Genomic DNA, 21,664 nt, shown 5'->3' on the forward strand with positions numbered 1-21,664 from the left:
GAGATGGCTGCACTTTTTCAATAGCATTCAAGCTGCTCTTCTCTGCTCTGCTCTGTTGTGCTCTGCTCTGCTTTGAAACGTGCTTATTTAATGGTCTATTCCATTTCGATTTCTTGCTTACATTAGAGCATTTCGTAATGTAAAGCCCGCCTCAAAGCATAATTGCAAACAATTAGCATGTTCATGATAGCACAAGAAGAAAAACACAACAACAACAAAAATGCGCAGAATATCCGCTGCAGGACGTTAATATACCCAGCATTACCCAGGATTAATTGAGAAATGAGCCCACAGAAGAGAAGAGAATCAACTGGTAGAAGATAGCAGAGCTATATTAAATGGCAGAATGATAAAGATAAAGTATGATGAAATGACCTGGCATAAGACAACCGACAGAGTATAAGATGACAAAATGAGCTAGTATAAAATAACCTAAGGAACTAGTATTAGATGACAGAATGAGCTGGTATAATATAACGAAATAAGAGAGAATAATATAGTAAGAAAAGCCGTATAATCAATCTGAATGAGCTAGTGTATCAAAATGAGTAGATAGATAGATAGAATGCACTTGTATAAGATGATTATGTGAGTTGGTGATTGTATGAGCTGGTATAAGATGACAGAAAGATATAGTATAAATGATTGGTGAAATATATTAAAATGATCTACTATAAGACATAGAGATCCCCTAATATAAGAGTAAAATTTATATAAAATATAAGAATACTCTTGTATAAGACTGATTGGTGTAAGAGGTTAGTAGTTTATCTAAAATATTTAAATGATGGTATATACAATTCGTATAAGATATACATATAAGTGATATCTGATATAAGAGTCAATTTCAATTTTCATTTAATATAGTTTTATATTGCATTTGAACGGAATATTCAACATTCTAGAGTAATATTTCATTATTTGCCTTTGCCTTCAGTCCATCATACCCCAATTGAGCCGTATAGGTTCCGGTACGTATTATGTCTTTTAAAATCTTCTACGTAGCTGCTTTAGTCTGCTATCGGATTTGCTTTGTTGTGCAGAAATGCTGCAATCATTAGGGCAAGTCATAAAACCGTAAAATGCTCCGCATTACCGATTGCCAATACATAAGCCAAGAGATGTGAATAGAATATATGCCTTCCTGTGTGCGTGTGTGTGTGTGTTATAAGTAGAAGGTTATGTACTTCTAATCCAGCTTGACTACTCATATTATCTAGTCAGTGAGCGCGCTTGAATGAGTGCACAAGAATTGACTTTAGCTCTCGATGCCCAACTCTTTGGCTCCGATTTTGGCTTATGCGCAATTAGGCAGCCGTTCAACTTGGCCATATTATTAAAATAGCACATATATATATATATATATATATATATATATATATATATATATATATATATATATATATATATATATCTATATACATATCTAAATATATATGCTTGTTAACACATATGCCGGAGCATAGGCAAAAAATAGCACATGGCTGGCATAAGCAAACAGCAAGTTGTTCGTGTCGCATGGCCATAAATACATATATGTAGTACATAGTACATGAGTCCCAATTCACATGAGCACATGTTTCTGCTTCGGCTGGCTGAAGGCGTGAGAGAATGCGCCAAATAAACGATCCAAACAGTTTTTGTTTTGACTGAGTTTATCGAATTGCTTTTGCTTTGGCCTAAAGCATTAGCTAGCAGGTGCTTCGATTTTACTTTCCATAATTCAACAAGAATTCAACAAGTGCAATTGCAACAAGGTCTGCCGTGTAGCTGAATCTAAACATGTGTAAAAGGTGTTAGATTCACTAGCCATAAATATGCATATACATCTCTATAGTCTATCTATAAACATAGAGCATATATGTACATAGCGCTGTTGATAGAGTATTATTTCATATTTCTGACCTCGAGGCATTTAATGAAATTCACAATTTGTTGTCGTTAAGTTGTGTTTTTTTTATTGGGTTTTAATTACAATAATTTTTTCTTTTGATATTTATTAGCAAATAATTAAATACTGTTACTTAAAAAAATAATAAATAATTAAATACTGTTACTTGTGCACATCTTTTAAATGCATTCTTTTGCTCTTGATAGTAATAATATATTTAAATATTTTTTAATACTAAATATTCTAAGCAGTCTATCGATTTTATGCTAGATACTTGAATTTATATCATATATTAAAATTGGTTTACCTTATATAGTTATATTTATTTTAGTATTTTTCCAATAAAATAATATTATTTCTAACATATATTTTATTTAATATATATATTATATTAATATATAATTTAAATATTTAAAAAAAACTGCACTATTTCCACCCAAAAATAATACAATATTTTTTATTTTTTCCCCTATACACAGTATAGAGTATTTTCTAGCCTTTTATAGTATTTTCTGCAGTTGCATAAATGTATATACATATAAGTATGTACATATATGCGTTATTTATCACTGATTGACTTTTTAATAGGCTGCTGGAAATTTGAGCAGCTTTTGAAGACTTTCGCTTCGTTTCATTTGTGTGCAGCAAAAATGATTTAATGAAAATTTCCACATGCAAAATTAAACATGAAATTGCGTGCCACAAAATTGGCAGCCAGACATTCAATTTAATTAAACAGCAGACAAAAGTCGTATATATGTATGTATAGGCGTATGTATAAATTTGTGTAATGAAGGATAAATCTTAATGCTTTAGCTGTAGTTAATTACATTTTAAGTTTTCAAAAGGTAAACAACGTCAGTTCGATTGTTTACCCAGGCAGCAGCAATATACAAATTCACTATAATATTTTTGCTATTCACTCAAATGTTTGGAGAAATTCCACTTCAAATAGCTTTTTTCTCGAGGCCCGGCTTAAAGTTGGCAAAAAAAATATTTTTGCATAAACAAGAACGAAAATAAAGCAAAGCCAAAGCCAAGTCAAATAAAATCAAATGAAAATCAAAATCAAATAGGCAAGCCGCAGCACGTTGGCAGCATTAATGCCCAACGCAAACAGCAGGACTACAAAAAATATAAAAAATGAAGAAAAAGCCGAAAACGAAAGAAATAACAAATACGCCAACACATGAGCATAAACAGAGAGAGAGAGAGAGAGAGAGAGAGAGAGAGAGAGAGAGAAAGAAAAAAAATAGGGACATCCCTGTGCTGACCCTCAGCTGCTTTAGTATACATAAAGTTGGCCAAGTTATGCCAAATTGGCAGCTCCACGAAAATGCCCGTGGGCTAGCGAAATGAATTCAAGTATTTTTCAATGTGCCCACAACAAAATCTTTTCACATTTTTTCTATTTGCCTATTTATTATTTTTTTTACATAAATACAAAAAAAAATTCACTACTACTGAAATTAAATTTGTTCTTAAGTGAAGCTAATAAAATATGCTCAGAAGAATGGGAAGGAAAATGAGAATGAAAATTTTAAAGCTGCATTTTATGACTTAGGGCTTGGGCATTTATTATTGCTATACTCATTCATAAAAGTGAAATGATTATTTTGGTTTTGTGCATCTGTCGATATGAATGATACAGGGTGGAAAAATTGAAAACAAAAGTTCAAAAAGATATGCGTGATATATTATATATTGGGGGCGTGGCAAATCGAAAATGGTTTTAGCAGCGTTTGAATTCTGAGAGAGTATTCTGCAGTCGGTAAAGCCCGCCTGCAACGCACTCATTTGTTTTGCTTTCTGTTAAGATTGATAACGGTCTATCTGTAAGGTTATTCAACTTGTTTAGAAAGTTCATTTTAAATTAAAATACAATTTTTATTGTTTTCTATATTTATACATAATTTGTATGTTTTTGATTTTAAATTAACTGAGTAGGCTTTTTCTAGTGAATGTTCCTAACAAAAATTCACTAAATTTTTGCAAAATTTTGGTTTAATGTAAACTTTTCTGAATTAAAAAAAAAAATATATATATATATATATAAATACTTATGTATTTTATAAAATGAGAAAGTTTTCGAGCTAGGGCTCTGATAAAATTGTAAAACTTTTTTCAATAATTGTTCGTTTGGGAGAGAAGCGTTTAGAAATCAATTTGTGCACTTATCAACGACAGCTGCGATATTATGTGTGTGTTTATATACAAATACCAGGCCAGATCCCACCGACTTTCCAGCTACCAGCCTGAGTTTGTCTCTTAGTTTTGCTCGGGCGGCGAGTCACTTGGAACTTTGACGGCGCGCAATATGCAGAATTAATTGCGGCATTCGCTGTGTGAAGCTAGCTGAAAGGAATATTAACAAGCGCAACACGTGCAGCGGTTTCGCCGGAAACTCTATTACAACGGCGACAGGGACAGCAACAGCAGCAGCAGCAGCAGCAGCAGCAGCAGGAACAAAAGCTTTGCCAGGAAGGAGACGGTGTTGTGGAAGGGGGTGGGTAGAGCAATATCCGTGTCTGGACCAGGACCAATGCTAAAGTTTGTTGTGCGAAACGGCTTTGAAGTCTAATAGGATTAGACTTGCCCTATTGCCACCCCTCTCTACCCTCTTTTCCCCCTGCTGTTCCACTTTGCGCCCATAATCGTTTAGTGGGCGTGGCTATATGAAGCACATAAACGGCAGCAGTCACAATTGCTATGTATGTGTTCATATGGTCGGTTGTGTGTGTGTGCACGTGTATATTCTGCCTGGCCATATTTGTATTTCTGGCCAAGAATCAACATTGAAAATATAACATTAAATGTATAACAAATATTGAAACAGGCTGCGTCTTTGATTTAATCATATAGAAAACATTTATAAATATATATTGGGATCGCAGATATTTGTATTTGCAAGCTTACATAAATAAAACGAATTGGCAGCAACTAAGGTTAAGCAGCAAATTATTATACCCTGAACCCATTGAAAATGGGAAATCAGGGTATAATGGTTTTGTTGAAATGTATGTAACAGGCAGAAGGAGGCGTGGCAGACCCCACAAAGTATATATATTCTTGATCAGGGTGACGAGCTGAGTTGATTTGGCCCTGTCCGTCTGTCTGTCTGTCCGTCTGTCCGTCTGTCCGTCTGTCCGTCTGTCCGTATGTTTGAACGCGTCGATTTCCGAAGATATAAGAGCTAGAGACTTCAAATTTTTTGTAAAATGTTCGTAATTACAGCGCGGATATCGAGTTTATCATTAAAATTCGATAACTCATCCCGATCTTTTTTTATCGATGAAAAACCTTATCGAAAACCAGTTATAAAATTATATCTTCTACACCTTTATTGCTAGAGTCTCCAAATTTTTTATATATGCTTATATGCAATTTATACAATTTCGGTTTTTGTTAAAATTTACCCCCCACCTCTAAATTCACCCCCTCACCCTCACTTTTGTAAAACGCGTATTTCAAATACTAGAGACTTGTGCTTTGGCAATTACATGCATATTCATGTTATAATCATAATCTGAAAGTTTCATGAAGATCGTACGTCCACAAAAAAAGTTATTAAACAATTAAGTTCTCATAGTAAGCGCACACTGCAGCCCATGCGTGTTTATGCGTGGGTGCTTGTGTGTGTATGTGTTTGTGTATGTGTGTGTGTTTCTTGTGTAAGCTGAAAGACGCGAAAAATTATTGAAATAGCTAGCACTCCAAGGGTTCAGGGGATCTCGTAGTCGAGCAGTCTCGACTAGAGCTTTCTTACTTGTTTTCTCTTAATCTTATGAAAAAGCTAGAGACATGTGTTAGGTCCTAGATTAAATACCCTTAAATTTTATATTTTATATTTTATATTTTATATTTTATATTTTATATTTTATATGTTATATTTTATATTTTATATTTTATATTTTATATTTTATATTTTATATTTTATATTTTATATTTTATATTTTATATTTTATATTTTATATTTTATATTTTATATTTTATATTTTATATTTTATATTTTATATCTTATATTTTATATTTTATATTTTATATTTTATATTTAATATTATATATTTTATTTTATATTTCATATTTTATATTTTATATATAATATTATCAATAATATAAAGAGCAAATTTGGTAGCAAATAGCAATTTCTATTTTTATTTATGCGCTTCATAGAATAGTAGTATATATAATATATGAAAAATAGAGTGTCAATCGGATATCTGTGGGTTAATCAAACGAACGATTAGTCTCAACTAATCTTTAGCCAATAACGCGATCATTGAACTTAATGGTGATGTCAGTTTTGGCCATGTTGCTGAAGGCGCCCACAAGCTCATTCAGCGTATCGTTGGGCAGACGCCTGTCGAAGGGGAAGCCCATGGTGCGTTTGTCCGGATACAGTTTGTCCTTGAGGCCGCAGAATGAGTAGGCCGTGCTGCAGGCATCGTTTGGCGTGCTGTGGGTTGTACAATATTCGTTTTGGTAATTGCTCTTGATGGCTGTATGTGTGTGTGTGTGTGTGTTTGGTTTACTCACTTGCTTAGCTGCTGCACCGCATCCTGGGTGTAGTCCGAAATCATGACAAACAAATCGAATTGCATGCCCTCGGGCTTGCCCTTGGGCAGCAGCAGATGCTGCGGCCATCCACAGCCACAGAAACGGAAACGTGCCAGGTCATCCGCTGCGGTTGGCTGATAGCTGGCCCCAACGGCACGGAACGAACGCTCAAATGGTATGGCCACCGAGGAATCTGTCGATTCACGACGTATGGTATTCTCACCGGGCATCACTAAGAAGTCAAATTTATTATAGTTGAGATTAATGTGTAGAGTGTATTGATTATAGAGAGTATAGAGTATAAAGGCTAGAGAGCCTAGAAAGTCTAGAGAGTTTAGAGAGTCTAGAGAGTCTAGACTATAGAGAGCTTAGAGTATACATTATAGAGAGTATACAGTATAGAGTCTAGAGAGATTAGAGAGTTTAGAGTCTAAAGACTTTAGATTATAGAGAGTCTAAAGTGTATAGATTATAGAGAGTATAGAGTCTATAGAGTCCATGGAGTCTATGGAGTCAATAGAGTCCGTAGAGTCCATAGAGTGTATAGAGTCTACAGAGTCTATAGAGTCTACAGAGTCTACAGAGTCTATAGAGTCTACAGAGTCTTTAGAGTCTAAAGAATCACAGAGTCTACGCAGTCTAGAGGGTCTACAGAATCTACAAAGTGCACAGAGTCTACAGAGTATAGAGTATATAGAATAGTATTAAAAATATTGCTTCACTTACATTCCACTGTAAATTTATCCATTTCAATGGCCAACAAGCGTTGCTCCTCGAGACGCAACGGCTGGTTGCGTTCATCGGTCTTGGGGCAGATGAAGATGCGGCAAGTGCCGGAGCGCCTGGGACCCGAATTGGTCACGTTGAACGTGTAGGTGTAGGGTGCGTTCTGTAGATGCCTAAATGTGGCCGTAATGTTCTCATCCTCAACGGGTCCAAAGTCCAAGCCGGCGGCCAAATTGGCTGAAGATCTTTGCCAATAGGTGAGCAGAGTATTTGGACGGGCATTAGCGGCGCCCAAGCGTGCCTCCACATAGGTCACATTGATGCCCTCAAAGCCCAATTGGGTGTTATTATAGACGGGCAATAAGGTCTTGTGCTTGTTGAAAATGGTATCGATGAATCCGTGCCATCTATAGAAAATGGGATCACGCATAGCCGTCGTCACGTCGCCCATTACGCCAAAGTCCTCCAAGTGCCTGTAATCGGGATCATGGGCGAAGGAGATGATGGTGTGGCCCTGATTATGCAAATTGCCATAGAACTGGTTGTTCACGGAGAGTGTGTTGCACGCCTCGATGATGTTGCCCAGTATATCAATGCCTCGCACTTCGTCCAGGGGAATGCGATTGCCTTGCGTCTGTAATGGGGAAAGGTTATTCATATCGAATTCCGAAATTGTCTCCTCAATTACTCACATCCTCAACGTAGCCTTGGTCAATGGCGGCAAGAATACGATCGCGCCAACGCTCCAGCTCGGAAATCTCAATGTTGCCATCGGGACGAGCGACATCGCTAAGCTGCTGCTTGGAGATGCGTGCCGGATAGGTGCGATTGTTGATGCTCGAGAGAATCTTGGGGAAATAGCCCTCGGGTATTTCCTCGCGTAGATTAGAGAGCGGTATGGTGCGCTTCAGACGGTTGCAGAACCGCTCGACATTGTAGCGTGCGAGCAGTTGATGATGCATGTAGTAGAAGAGCTCGCCGCGACGATCCTTGTTGACAATCTCCATGGGCCCGCTGGCCGGATAGACCAAATGCCAATGCCAGTGATGGCTATTGACGCCAATATCCTCACGGAAATAGGCCAAATGCTGCTCATCCTCGCGATCCGAGGCCGTATAATTGGCGGGTATCTCCAAAACGGTACGATTACCGCTCTTGGCAATCACCGAAGCCTCCTGGCGGGCATCCTGTCCAGAAAATAGAAGAAATAAAACATATCATATGCTGTTACTATAGGAAGTACTTGAATCTAGCTCACCTGGAAGACGGAAGGCTCAATAAAGTTGCTGGGGAAGACCTGCGAAATGTTGGGAATGGGCACAGTGCGCGTGTCCGGGCGATGGGCAATGGCCACCGCGTAGCTGTACTGGAAGAGCACAGGATTGACGCGATCCCTGTGAAATGGAGATAATATATGGACTAAGTTAATGAGACTCAATTCAGATTATAGTTGAATGAATCGCTTACTTAGTATAGGCAGCCAGTGCCACGAACTGCTGCAAATTGGGCGCATCCAGGAACAGTTGAATCAGCTGGCTGGCAATTTCCTTATGCTTGTTGATGAAGAGCGAGAACTGCTGCTTGCGGCCCAGCTTGCTGGCGAATTCAAGATTTGGCTTTCTAGCCACTTCTCGAATGGGAATGCGCGTCTCCACATTCTGGCTAAAACGATTCGAGACCTCCTCGGTGTTGTTGCGATAGCGATCCGTGTAGACGCTTTCAGGCAGATCGAAGACGGTCTTGCCATTGTCACGTGTGGTGAACACCGGCTCCAAAGGACGTTGGAACAACAATTCCAAGGCTTTCAAATCGGTATTCATATTGAGAGAGAAGAGTATTGAATTCACCAAATTCAGTTACTAGAAATAGTTCTGCTCCACACAAGCTAAGCCAGCGCACTGTGATTTCCGTTGGCGACGACTCGACTTTTTATAGCTCCTCGTAGGTTAAGTGTAAAGCTGAGAATTTTGATTTGTTTTCTTTTATAATTGGTTTGATAATTTCTTATGGTAATTGTGGTTATTTTTATTTTAATAACTATATGTCTGTTATTTTAGGCAGCCGCAAGCATTATCAAAGAGCAGTTATCATTTAGTTTCCTGTTTTAGTAATAGAAGAAGAAATTTGCATTTGCATTGCGGTTTCCATTTTTCCCAAGCAGGCATACGCGTTGCTTATCAGTATTAAGGGGCGCGTCTTTTATATATATTTTTCAGATTTGCTTACGGCGCTGTGTGTTTTGATAATGATAAATATTTGTTGAGTATTTTTTTTTTCATATCTCCAAATTATTTGTTGATCATTTTTTTTTCATATCTCTAAATTAGTTTTGTGGTTTCTAAAACACTTGTTGTTATTGAAAATGTTTTATAAAATATAAAAAACTTCAAAACTAAAGATTAAAAATATTTTATTAAATAATAAAAAATGGAAAAACTGAATTTTAAAAATATTTTATTTCTTTAACTGCGTTGAATAATTGTTTGCTACAACTTTTAAATATATAGGTATTATTGAAATATGCTTTAGGTCTTATATTCAAACTCTTAAACTTGTATTTAAATCCTCTTTTAAATTTTACATTTCTGCTACGCAAATTTGGGCAAACATTTTATAAAGAAATTCATAAATTTGTTTTACTTTATATCACGATAAATTGGGCAAGATATTTTTTTATTTTCTACCAAAATTATTTCTGCTGTGCAACCCATTTGAACTTTTAAAGAGTAACATTATCTTTTATAAAAAAAAAAAACAAAAAATTGGCCCAAAAATGTATGAAACTGCCCCAAGGCAAATATTATGGTTATGTTCGCCTTTGTTGTTCCCATGTTTGGCCAATGCTACAGTATGGCAAGAGACCCTGTTTCAGGCCCTGCGGCTAGTTAAATAAATTGGGCAACATATGTATTCGCAGCAGGACTTTCAGCTGGCACACATAACTCACGCATAAATGAGTGTGTCTCTGGAGCTAGGACTGAGTCCGAGTCTGAGTCGGAGTCGGAGTCGGAGTCGGATTCCGTGAGTGCAGAGCCATAAATTTATGCATAATGCGTAACTAACTTGCACAGTCCTTATAGGACTGTTCGGCTGAACAACTTTTGGCGATTAAAACATTTGCGCAAATCAATTTTTGCCGCCTTCGTGACCAGAGCGAAAACTTTTGCCATTGTCAATAATAAATGTGAGTGCCAGGCGCTGTTGCTGTTGCTGTTGCTGGCATTGAAGTTGGCCAGCCAAGGCGATCAAATGGGTGCGCATTAATCTGTGAAATTGACAGCAACACCAACTACAATAACAACAACAACAACAAGAACTAACACTGCATTGAGACTTGCGGCAATGCTGTGGCAAACGAACACAGTGGGTCGATTGAGTTTTTAGGCAAATAGAAATAGTTGATATTCAATTAAATTGTAAATTTATATTCCTTATTTGCTATATGTAAAATTAAATTAATTAATAAATATAAGGATTTGACGACTTTTTTTTGTAAAGATAAAAATCTTTCTTTATTTTCGTATCTGCAGAAATAATAATTAATATATATAATAATATATAATTATATTTATATGTAGACATATAGATATATACGTATATATATGTAAATAGAAATAGCATGCAAAGTTATAGCTGATATAGCAATATTTTATTGATTTATTTATTTATTGTTACAAAGAATTAATTCTAAATAGCAAGTTTTAAGCCAGAGCAACAAAGGCCTTCAGGCAATATAGCAATACAACTTCAAAAATTGATTTGATTTAATTTTACTTATTAATTATTTTTTTTTTGTACTATGGAAAATAGTTTATAATTTTTTTATAAGAATTTAACTCAAATAATTATTATTAATTAATTTTACATTTATTTATTTTATATTTTATTATTTATATTATTTTATTATTATAATTTATTTTATTTTATTACTTATATTTTTTTTATAAGAATTTAACTAAAATAATAATTATTAATTAAATTTTAAATAATATTTGTATACTAACAGTAAGCATTTTTGGATTTGATGGCCTCTTTACAATATTCTTTCGATTCCTTAATATATTTATGCTTGTTGTTTCCTAAATTCGCAACAGTTGCTGGAAAGATATATTGTCTTGCCTTGGCATATTCTTTGATACCAGAGTGACTCAACCTTTTAGCCATGTCATCTACCTAGATATACTTATACTCGTACCACTGTGCAATATCATGTTACCCCGTCTCATTCCATCAGCAGTTGCCTTTGCCGTCGTCTGGTGGGAGCCCAATGAGTTGGGGAATTCTAAAGATGAATTCTCAACGTTTTGCCCACAACACCAAAATGACTTTTCATGTCAAAGTTTTGCGCGTTGTTGGTGCTGCCTGTTCTTTTCGTCCTTCTACTCCTGCTTCTTCCCTTTGTTATCTGTCAGTTACATTTACAATATGCAAAGTAATATTTCAACAGAAATGTCTTTAAGCGTCTGACAATGCCGCAACTAATATTAATTAATTATGTATATAGCATTTATTTTGCATTTTGTGCTGAAATTTTAAATTTGCAAAAGAAAAGTTGAAAATATTTACGCCAAAAAGTAATTTTTAATGGCCGAGCAAAAAGAGTGAAACTTTTTTAAAGCCAAACTTTTGCAGCAGGTCGATGAAGACAAAAGTCGGCCCAAGCATCATCATCACTCTCCAAATAGCAGCTCGTTAAACGATCGGGAAGGGTTACCTTAATTATGCATAGCATTTCGGCCTTAACAGGGGAAAATTCTACAAAATTTTTGCGGCATATCATGAAGATGTGGCTGAAGCGACAGAGTGGGGCGGGGGCAGGGGCAAGCAGGCGTGCCAGTGGCAACCACAAGAATTTTTGCGTACAGGGCTTATCAATATTTCCATTGCTCGCTTTGAAAACAAAAGCAACAACAAGATTCCCTTAATAATGCATACCTTATAAGCGAGTTTATGAATTTCAACAGGTTAACAAGGTTACATTAAATATGCAAAATAAGGAAATTGAATTAAACGTTGAAAAATCTAAGCAAATGGGCTTTGTTAAAAGAGTTATAACTGGTTTTATAATATATGACAGTAAAATGATCTGTATCTGTATCTGTATCTGTATCTGTATCTGTATCTGTATCTGTATCTGTATCTGTATCTGTATCTGTATCTGTATCTGTATCTGTATCTGTATCTGTATCTGTATCTGTATCTGTATCTGTATCTGTATCTGTATCTGTATCTGTATCTGTATCTGTATCTGTATCTGTATCTGTATCTGTATCTGTATCTGTATCTGTATCTGTATCTGTATCTGTATCTGTATCTGTATCTGTATCTGTATCTGTATCTGTATCTGTATCTGTATCTGTATCTGTATCTGTATCTGTATCTGTATCTGTATCTGTATCTGTATCTGTATCTGTATCTGTATTTGACTACTAGCTGGCCCGGCAAACGTTGCATTGCCCTCTATATTATTTCTAGGTAAAAAATTGTTGAAAGCTATGTTGTTCAGGCTGGGATACACTGATAAATTTATTAATCGGATTTTCATTCAAGCACCTTGTTGTAAACGACATTCTTCGTTTTTTGGTCGGGTGCAAGAACAAATAATGCGGATCGTTTGCCAACACGTGAGCATGCCACGTACAATTGACCATGAGAAAAACACGCATTTTCTAGATTGAGGCCACAAATAGTCAAAGATTGGCCCTGTGACTTGTTGATCGTCATGGCGAAGGCAAGACGAAGCGGGAATTGAATTCGTTTAAATTCAAAGGGCATATCTGTTGAGCTCATCGGAATCCTAGGAATAAGAACTTCCTCATCTTTAAATTTTCCTTTGAGTATCAACGCGTGAATCACATTGCTCATCAGTTTTCTTATCACCAAACGCGTTCCATTGCACAGTTTTGGTTGGTTTAAATTTCTAAGCATGCAAATCATGGAGAATCGCTCTTTTCATAGCTGTGTTCATTTCTTGACGCCGGTCAAGTTGTTCTTCCATATTGCCCATGAAGTATATTTGCAAGAATTTTTGCTGTGCATCTTCAATAGGTTGCAATGATCCAATGCGATGGCAAATCTGGCCTTGAATCTTTAAATTCAAAGCCATAGTTATAGTTATATTTACAAACACTATTTACAGAAATCTAACAAACTACATTATTCAAAATTTTTTTTTGGCAGTCATAGAAAATAAAATTTTTAACGTAAATTACCTTAAATATCCGTCTCCAATATTTTCCGCCCCAAATTATGTCATTTGGAAACAGGCATTGTATTTTTGAGTGTTCGCTAGAAAATGTCGTGGTTCTAGTGTTTCGCCATAAAGCAGGGAACGCAATGGCTATGGTGACCGCTAATGGCAATGTCACTTTACCACTAAGGCAGCACAAACCGGGCGTTTCACCAGCAAACTTCAATGCGCCACAATGCTAGCAAACAACGTCCATTGGACCAATGCAAACTAAACGATTCAAGCTGTAATCAATGGTGCAATCATATCGAAACGCTGCTCGATTCAAATCAATCCTTGAACCATTTCTTATTGCCATTTCACGGGCTGCCTCTCTTTGAGAAGCACGAATTAAGGCCCTTCTTCCCTGGGTACTAACGCGGAGCCTTTCTCGGGCGATTTCTCGCTCTTCGTCAGATAATTGACTCGCGCTATTCCGTTGCCTAATTGCATTATGGGTCCGCCGGGAAAGATTAGATCTTCTAGGACGCGGCATTTTTATTAATAGTAATACTGCCCTCGCACAAAACCATATAAAACAATCGAGAAATATAAATATAAATAATTTACACAAATTTATGTTTGAGACAAACAAATACCTGAACTTTCGAGATATTTAGCTTTTGTAAAAGTCCAAAAATACAATTTTTAATAATTAACTTTTTTTTTTTAATTTCGAATTTTGAATTTTGAATTTTTTATTTATTTTTGATTGTTAGGTTTTAATCTTTTGATTTTTTTTTTTAATTTTTGCAGATTTTTGATTTGAAATATTTATAAAGTTTAAAAGTCCGAAAATATAAAAAGCCAAAAATACACTTTTTAATAATTACCTTTTTTTTTTTTTTTAATTTCGAATTTTTAATTTTTTATTTATTTTTTGAACAGTCAGGTTTTAATCTTTTGATTTTTTGCAGATTTTTGATTTGAAATATTTTTCCTTTTGATTTGAAATTTTTTTTTTTTTTTTTTTTTTTTTTTTTTTTTTTTTTTTTGAATAGTCAGGTCTGCTCGAGGTCAGGAGACCGTAGACTGACTGACTACATTTGTTTATTTACTTCTACACTATTGTCAAAACTGTCACTGTTACCAAGCCTACTGGGTATAAAAAAAATTTGAACATTTGGGGAAAAAACCGCGTTTTTCAAGTATTCGGCAATTTTTTTCAGTATTTTTAAGACCCTATACTAAACTCGTTGCGGAGACAAATCCAACAAATCAAAAACCATGAAAATTGGTTCAGCCCAAATCAAGTTATAAGCAGTCTTCACTTTTACACAACTTTCTTTTATATATATAGATTATGACACCAACTTTGACAGCTAAATCTGACAGCAACAAAACACAAACAGGCTGAAAGCATTTAACCAAACACACAAAACCGTTTACCTTAATTGGAAGGCATAATGAAATAATCATATACATAATAAATAGCAAATTATAGCTAAGCTAAACTTCATAAATTAACTACAAAATGGCCAAAAGGTATTATAAAAGCAGGTGGCCAAGCTGCCAGGTGGCCTGACAGGCAGTCGCAGAGGCAATCAAAGTCAGACCAATTGGCAGTCTCAAAGGGCTGGGCTCCATTTGCAGATGCCAAAAAGTGAAAATCGATGCTGACAGCTGTGGGCGTGGCTGCTGCTTAGCTACCTAAGTAATAGACGAAGACCGTGCACTGGGGAGGCTCTGGCAAATCTCTAATGTCTAATTAAAACACACTTTTCACTGTGTCACCTGTAACAGCGCTTGTAGCAGCTGCCGGAAGTGCAGCCAGATAGTTAACTCTAACAAATCATTTAGCAAACGTAGCTCAGACTGCAGATGGGGCAGCAGTTGTTGGCAGTTGGAAATGTTATTAGTTGCCAGTTTGCCAGTTGGCAATTGTCATTGGCTGCTGTCATACGCCATGTGGCAGCAGCCCAGACAATTGCTCTGTTAGCGGCTGCAACAATGTGAGAGTGTGGGTGTGTGTGTGGGTGTGTGCAGCAAGGTAATTGAACAACATTTGTTGAATGGCCTGGAACAAATTGCGGCATTGTGACAGAGACAGAGCAACAACGACTGAGACTCAGACAGAGACAGAGCATCTCTAACTGCTGCAGCAGCAGGTGTTGCGACTGTGCGTTCGCATTGTCAACGTCAGACAGGTGGCGTATTTCTATTCTATGCTTCTCGCCTTACTTTTTTTTTTTTTTTTTTATGTCGTTTGGGTTTGTGCCATGTGTGCTGCTGTCAACTGTCGACTTTTTATACCCTGCAAATCATAAAAGATGGCAACTGAAAGGAATTGCCATAAACTTCGTCTTGGTCTGTCTCTTGGCACAGACAGTCAACATGCGGCAGTTACTTTACCAGCACTTTTTGATTAGCTCAAACGAATGGTTTAATTTGGACTAGAGTGTGTGCAGCTGGGAGTCATTTTCATTATAGACCAATTGCTTAAGACTGTTTAAAAGATGAAGCTGAGAGTGCTCCGGATATCTGGCTGTGCTCGCTCTTTATATTCTGTCTTCAATTGCGATGGATAATGGGAAATAGATGAAAGGCCCTTGGGATTATATGGTTTTTTTTTTTGTAGAGGCTTCAGATCTTCGACTTCAGATCTAGCATATGCCTTTCTTATAAATTGTATCTGACTTCTACTACAATGGAATAATAAATTTGATTTTGTATTAAGTCTATGGCATTTTACAGTTCTCACTTCTTCGAGCGTGATGAAACTATATGAAATTCCTCTGAAGGTCATTTGTAGTTATTGAAAGTAGTTTTATTCTGTGGGCTTGCATGAAAAATACATCTCTCGCTCAATCAATCGCTTTCACATCAGCCACTTTTCCTCTGCTTGGCATTGACGGTGCGCTCCACATGGGCCGTGATGTGGCCTTCGAATAACTGCACACCCTGGTGACTGTAACTGAATTGGACGGCAACGGGAGTTTCCATCATCACGGCGGGTATTAAACTCAAATCCAAACGAAAGCTGCGCAGATAGTACGGTTTGGCCTGCTCAAAGGGACACTGGGTCGGGAAATTGCTATAGCGGTCAAGCACTTGGCGTGCGATGCGCAGCAGTGGTATTTGATTCTTATTCGATAACAATTGGCAGCCATCGGTGGTCACATTGATCAGCACAAAGTTCATGGTACGGCGGGGCAAGATGATGACGATGTGGAAATCGTGCTCGTGCATCAGTTCCCTCAGTAAAAATTCCATGTGCAGGGTTCGCCGCTTGGGATTCTTGCTGAGACCACAGTGGACGCTCTCCAGCGGATTTTCCTTTGAGCTGCTGTCGCTGTTGCATGTAAAATTCTCAAAATGCAGCTCAAAGTCATTCTGCAATGGCATTGTGTGTGTGTGTGTGTGTGTGGGTGTATTTATATAAAGAGAAATCTCGCGCATTACGTATACGCACCTTGGCCGCAGCCATTTGCAGCTGTTGATAGACACAAATTAAGGCAACAATTGCCCAGCGCGTTGGATGCATTTCAGCTCTTTATCTCACACTGAACTTGTTGAACAAGCAAACAATAGCAAATGCTGATTATAAATTTCAATGCATTCACCCAAATCTCGAAATAATGGCCGCGCATATTGCGACTTGCTGAGGCGAGACTAATGAGCAAGCGAACTAAAACCAGCTCATGTATATGTGAATTCTAATATGTAAAGCAATCTGTTTACTTAATTGATTAATTTCTTGCCCTGAACCCATGGAAAATGTTAATTTAGGGCAGTGGAAGTGTAATATAAAAATAGAAAAGAATATATAAAAATTTGTTTATTTATTTAAGTATATTATACATTAATTTAATTTATTTTTATATTATTCTTTTACATTATTTTTTATAGAATAATTTTTCAATATATATAATATATATTAATAAATAAAAAAATGTTGTAACATAGAAATATACTAGTAAATATTTTATTTAATATTATTTTTTGTAAAATGTTTTTCTAATATATTTTCTAGTATTTTTCTAAATTTTTTCATACTTATTTGAAATTTAACTTTTCCTGACTGCATAAAAATTTTATTGAAAATCCAGCTTCTATTTTCTTTGGTCTACTGCACTAACCTGAGTGTCTGCCACTTTCGATTAATTAATTTGATTAGCTATGCTCTCAAACTAGAAAATGTTTGCTTGCAAATATTTTTCGTATACAAAATTTTTTCTCTGACCCCCCATACAAAAGTTAGACGAATTGGTTTCTGGGCAAAATTCACAACGAAACTTGTTCATAAACTGACGAGCCATGTATTGATTTTTGGCCATGTTCCAGGAAATGTCTTGCTGTGCATCTGATTCTCGAAACTCAAAGGATGCCAGTGAATACCAAGAGATGGAGAGCCCATATCAGAAGCAGAATTTGTGTACTGTTGATTTAGTCAACAAATGGCCGGTCAATTAAGACTTTTTTTCTCAAAATCTCAAAGAGATGTCTCTCTTTACTTTTTCTATAAATAGACTTAGAGTTTTAGCAATGTGTCAGCTGCAGGTTTTCCAAGTCTGATCAAAAATATGTGCTCTACAGCTTTAAAGCTAGCTTTAGTCATAGCTAGGCTAATACACTTCTTGCTAGAGTACTCTTGCTTGTTTTCCAGCTAATTACCTCTATTTAAGCTTGTTTGCTTGTAAATGTAACATATGTATAGTAGCTCAAATGTATTTTAATCGAATTTGTGTATAAATTGAAAAATAATTATAGTTAGGCAGTTATCAAAAAATCTACCATGCATAGTAAAAAAGCCGTCTATAAATTTGTATATACATACATTTTATAAAAAAAAATTATAATTATTTACATTGGGTAATTAGTGCAGCAATTAATGCATAATTGTTTACATTGTATACAAAAAGTTTTAGTTGGCTTTTTATACTCATTCACGAAAGTGAATCAGTATATTGGTTTTGTGCAATGTCCGTCTTGCTGTCCGTCCGTCTGTCCGTCTGTCCGTCTGTCCGTCCGTCCGTCTGTCCGTCTGTCCGTCTGTCCGTATGAACGCAATCTATTTCGGCGCTATTGAAGCTAGAGACTTGAAATTTGGAACACATACTCGTGTATATCTCCGATTTATAAAGTGTTAAAATTTTCCCGATCCGCCCACTAGGGGCGTGGCAAATCGGAAAATGCATTTTCCCATATACCAGAAATCATGTTTGTTGAAGAGCTAGAAAGCTGAAACTTGGTATGTAGGTCCGCGTTGGCCACCCAAGATCACGAGATATGGCGGATATATCTACGCCCATTGGGGGCGTGGCAAATCGGATAAAACTATATCTCCTAAAGTTGTAAACCTAGAATGCTGAAATTTTGCACGTCAGCTAATGGTATGATTCTATAAAGTCTGAAGATAAATTATAAGTCTACGCCCGTTAGGGGCGTGGCAAATCGGACCTGAAGATATAGTGATTTTTAAAATTCTCCTATATTTTGGACACTATTGATGGCAGAGACCTCAAATTTTGTATATATACTCGGACTGATCACCCAAGACCAAAAAGTTTTGTCGGATATATGTCCGCCCACAGGGGGCATGGCAAACCGCAAAAGTTTATATCTCCTAAAGTATAATAGCTAGAAGCTTCAAATTTGGATAGTTGAGTTACTGGTAGCCTCCTCTATCGATTCCCCAAAAATAATTTTTACGCCTCTTTAGGGGCGTGGCATATAGAAAAATACCCTGTAATTTTCACATTTTTTTAGGGTAAGCATTCAAACTTTGCAGTTAGGGTAACGTTATCTCTTTCTAAAAACTGACCAAAAATGAGGTGTCTACGCCCAGTTGGGGCGTGGCAAATCGGAAAAACCTGTATATTCTACAGTATTAGAACGAAACTTAACTACTAAATTGTTGATGGGATGTGAATGAGTATTCCGCAGTCGGTAACGCCCGACTGCAACGTTCTTACTTGTTTTCACTGCAAATTTCCATGACTTTTTTTTTGCAAAACTCCCATTGTGTGGCATAACCTTGTGTTACTTTTTACAATGCGTATGTTTTTTTTTTTGCTGGCTAAGGTCAATAACGATGCTTGTTTAAATTGTGGTAAAAATTTATTATGAAGCTGGATAAAATTTCCTTATGCAGCTCAAATTTCAGCAGCCTGTGGCTAAGTTTTATTTATTTATTTGCTTTTTTTTTTTTAAACTTTTTTTTGTATGCCTGTTCATTGTTCAGTGCCTGAATTTAATGCAAAACCATCCAAGTTACATCATTGGCTGTCAATTAGCTGCTCAACGAACATCAGCTGGTATTCATATCGCTGGATAAGCTGCTGCCAATGCGACAACTACTCTCGCTTTTCAGTTGAGAGAGAATCGCATCTCGTTAATGGCAATCAGTTCGTATAATGAAGTTTATCGCAACTTATGTTCAGCTTCAATGAGGCGGCACAAAAAGGACGAGTAGTGCGGTAGTCCTTGCGGCCATTCGATACCCGGAAAACAAATCACTAGGTAACAACTTTGCAAGTGGCATGTAGAGCCAACGGCCGTAATAAAATACATTTATACACGAGTATAAAAACGGTTAAAGCAATTTTCGGGTACATGTTGTGCCTTATGCATGCCCTAATTGCGAAGGGTTATGATAACTTTTAACTGCTTAAGGTGAGGCTTATGTTTAGGGTAACTATATAAAGTTAATTTTATTATCAATTATTATACAAATAATGTATAGATATAATATGCAGAAATTTAATTATCTATGGTTGTGAATATATAGAATACGAAGTATGGCAAGTTGGCTCGGTCATTGCTCACTGAGCGCCTTTCTAAAATTACTTTGAAATCTGTGTAATATTTTTATTTATTCCTCGCTCTATGACGCCCACCATATTGATAGAGCTCAATGAGCAATGAGCTCAAGAAAATATTATTTTGAAATCTCTCTATTTTCTTACTGAGCTGCAAAGCCAAGGCATCTCTAAGGAGCTCATCATTTGGCTAGAGCTCGATGCCAGACGAATTCATTAGAATTGAGCCTTACGCTGAAAGCAATCTCCGGAAATTCTCGACAGCCATTTCATGTCATTTGCTATGGCCTGTATGTAGTTAAAAAAAAAAAAAAAACAAGAGAATATTTTAAATTATATATAAATATTTTTTTTCTTTAAATTTCTTTCTCTATGGCTTTTATTTAGTCATTTCGTATTAAGCTACTTTCGTAAAACGTGATAGAGATAGCTGTTTAAATTGAGTCTTACTTAATTATTAAGCTGCCATAACAAAAAGTTTATCTCTTGATAATTCGTTTATTTAAATATGTTTACGTATATATTTACATATTTTGCTGTGTATAAGAGAGTATCCAATGAACACTCTGCCATATTGCGTTGCCCACTTTTTGCTGCTGTGTCCAGCGAAGTGTATGAAGTTTCGAGCCACAAAAAAAAAAAAAAAAAAAAAAAAAAAAAAAAAAAAAATAAATAATAATAAAAAAATAAAAAAAAATTGCGAAATGTATTATCGCCATTCCGTGCCGCGTTTTATGTAGCACGTGCCCAGTTTTTGCTCCCATATATATATGTATATGTGTATATATGTACACTGATATCTGTATAAATACATTGGAATTAAAAATGCCAAACGCGTTTCCATGCTACAAGAGCATTTTAGCTTCCTGCTCCCATCTTTTATTTTTATTTTTATTCTTGTTGTTCCGTTTTTGTTTTGTCCGCTGGCTAAAGTAAATGTGTGGAAGCACCCAAAGCTGTTAGCTTTCGACCTGAGCCCGCACCTGCAGCTGCAGCTGCACCACTGTGGTTGCAGATTTATTTGTGCAATCTATTTTAATGTTATTAAATTACTTCACTTCAAAGTGGCCAGATGCTCAGGCGAGCAAACAACGCGGCAAACTGACGAACAGCTATTCAATAGGCTAAGTAGTTTGCTTAACTCTTCAGCAGTTGGTTGAAAGTAAATTCATTTTTCTTAGTATGGCATGCTTATTTAATCTACTTAAGTAATTGTTGTTATGGTATTTGTTATGGAACTTATATGAGAGAGAGATGTTTTTAATTTACCTATGTTATTTATAGTAATTTAAGAATAATTAAAAAAAAAAAAAAAAAATACATATATAAACATATTTCTTATATTTTTTTCTGCAAGTATTTTTCTCTGTTTCTCCTTAGTATTTCCTCTCAGTATTTTTTGCAGTATTTCTTCTTAGTATTTCTTCTTAGTATTTCTTCTTAGTATTTCTTCTCAGTATTTCTTCTCAGTATTTCTTCTTAGTATTTCTTCTCAGTATT

The 21,664-nt window shown here is 36.0% G+C and overlaps 3 protein-coding genes and 1 long non-coding RNA gene across 11 annotated transcripts in view; 1 reads left to right on the plus strand and 3 right to left on the minus strand.

The window, feature by feature from the left end:
• The window catches only part of Elk (Eag-like K[+] channel), an 85,446-nt gene that overhangs the window by 14,281 nt on the left and 49,501 nt on the right, over positions 1–21,664 (plus strand). The gene's annotated exons all lie outside the window — the stretch shown is intronic.
• Positions 6,019–9,098, minus strand: PPO1 (Prophenoloxidase 1). Its single transcript, XM_018011294.2, has 6 exons — positions 8,642–9,098; positions 8,433–8,568; positions 7,867–8,361; positions 7,175–7,808; positions 6,428–6,680; positions 6,019–6,347 (listed from the first exon to the last, which is right to left on the minus strand). Exons 1-6 carry the CDS (start codon positions 8,992–8,994, stop codon positions 6,152–6,154), a joined length of 2,067 nt encoding a protein of 688 aa, XP_017866783.1. The 5' UTR covers positions 8,995–9,098; the 3' UTR covers positions 6,019–6,151.
• LOC149268454 (uncharacterized) lies at positions 12,669–14,787 on the minus strand. 4 transcript variants are annotated; one of them, XR_016270372.1, is made up of 3 exons: positions 14,003–14,714; positions 13,387–13,916; positions 12,669–13,262 (listed from the first exon to the last, which is right to left on the minus strand). It is a non-coding gene; the product is annotated as an uncharacterized LOC149268454 (long non-coding RNA). The 4 variants fall into 4 exon arrangements; XR_016270371.1 differs by having other exon boundaries at positions 13,387–14,787; XR_016270374.1 differs by having other exon boundaries at positions 12,669–13,317; positions 13,387–14,787.
• On the minus strand, positions 15,248–16,923 carry LOC108616244 (uncharacterized). Its single transcript, XM_018011321.2, has 2 exons — positions 16,816–16,923; positions 15,248–16,736 (listed from the first exon to the last, which is right to left on the minus strand). The coding sequence occupies exons 1-2, from the start codon at positions 16,885–16,887 to the stop codon at positions 16,227–16,229; spliced, it is 582 nt and encodes a 193-aa protein (XP_017866810.1). The 5' UTR covers positions 16,888–16,923; the 3' UTR covers positions 15,248–16,226.

The sequence above is a fragment of the Drosophila arizonae genome, chromosome 5 (assembly GCF_054131065.1).
Source record: "Drosophila arizonae isolate 15081-1271.41 chromosome 5, UAZ_ARI_1.0, whole genome shotgun sequence".
NCBI lineage: Eukaryota > Metazoa > Arthropoda > Insecta > Diptera > Drosophilidae > Drosophila > Drosophila arizonae.

What these genes read in the sequence shown, in the direction of transcription:
- PPO1 (XM_018011294.2), bottom strand. Translation starts at nt 8,994, where the DNA reads ATGAATACCGATTTGAAAGCCTTGGAATTGTTGTTCCAACGTCCTTTG. An exon ending in ACCAAGGCTACGTTGAGGAT is followed by an intron (nt 7,809 to 7,866) that starts GTGAGTAATTGA and finishes TCCCCATTACAG; the next exon opens with ACGCAAGGCAATCGCATTCC. An exon ending in GGATAAATTTACAGTGGAAT is followed by an intron (nt 6,681 to 7,174) that starts GTAAGTGAAGCA and finishes TTGACTTCTTAG; the next exon opens with TGATGCCCGGTGAGAATACC.
- LOC108616244 (XM_018011321.2), bottom strand. Translation starts at nt 16,887, where the DNA reads ATGCATCCAACGCGCTGGGCAATTGTTGCCTTAATTTGTGTCTATCAA. An exon ending in TGCAAATGGCTGCGGCCAAG is followed by an intron (nt 16,737 to 16,815) that starts GTGCGTATACGT and finishes ATGCCATTGCAG; the next exon opens with AATGACTTTGAGCTGCATTT.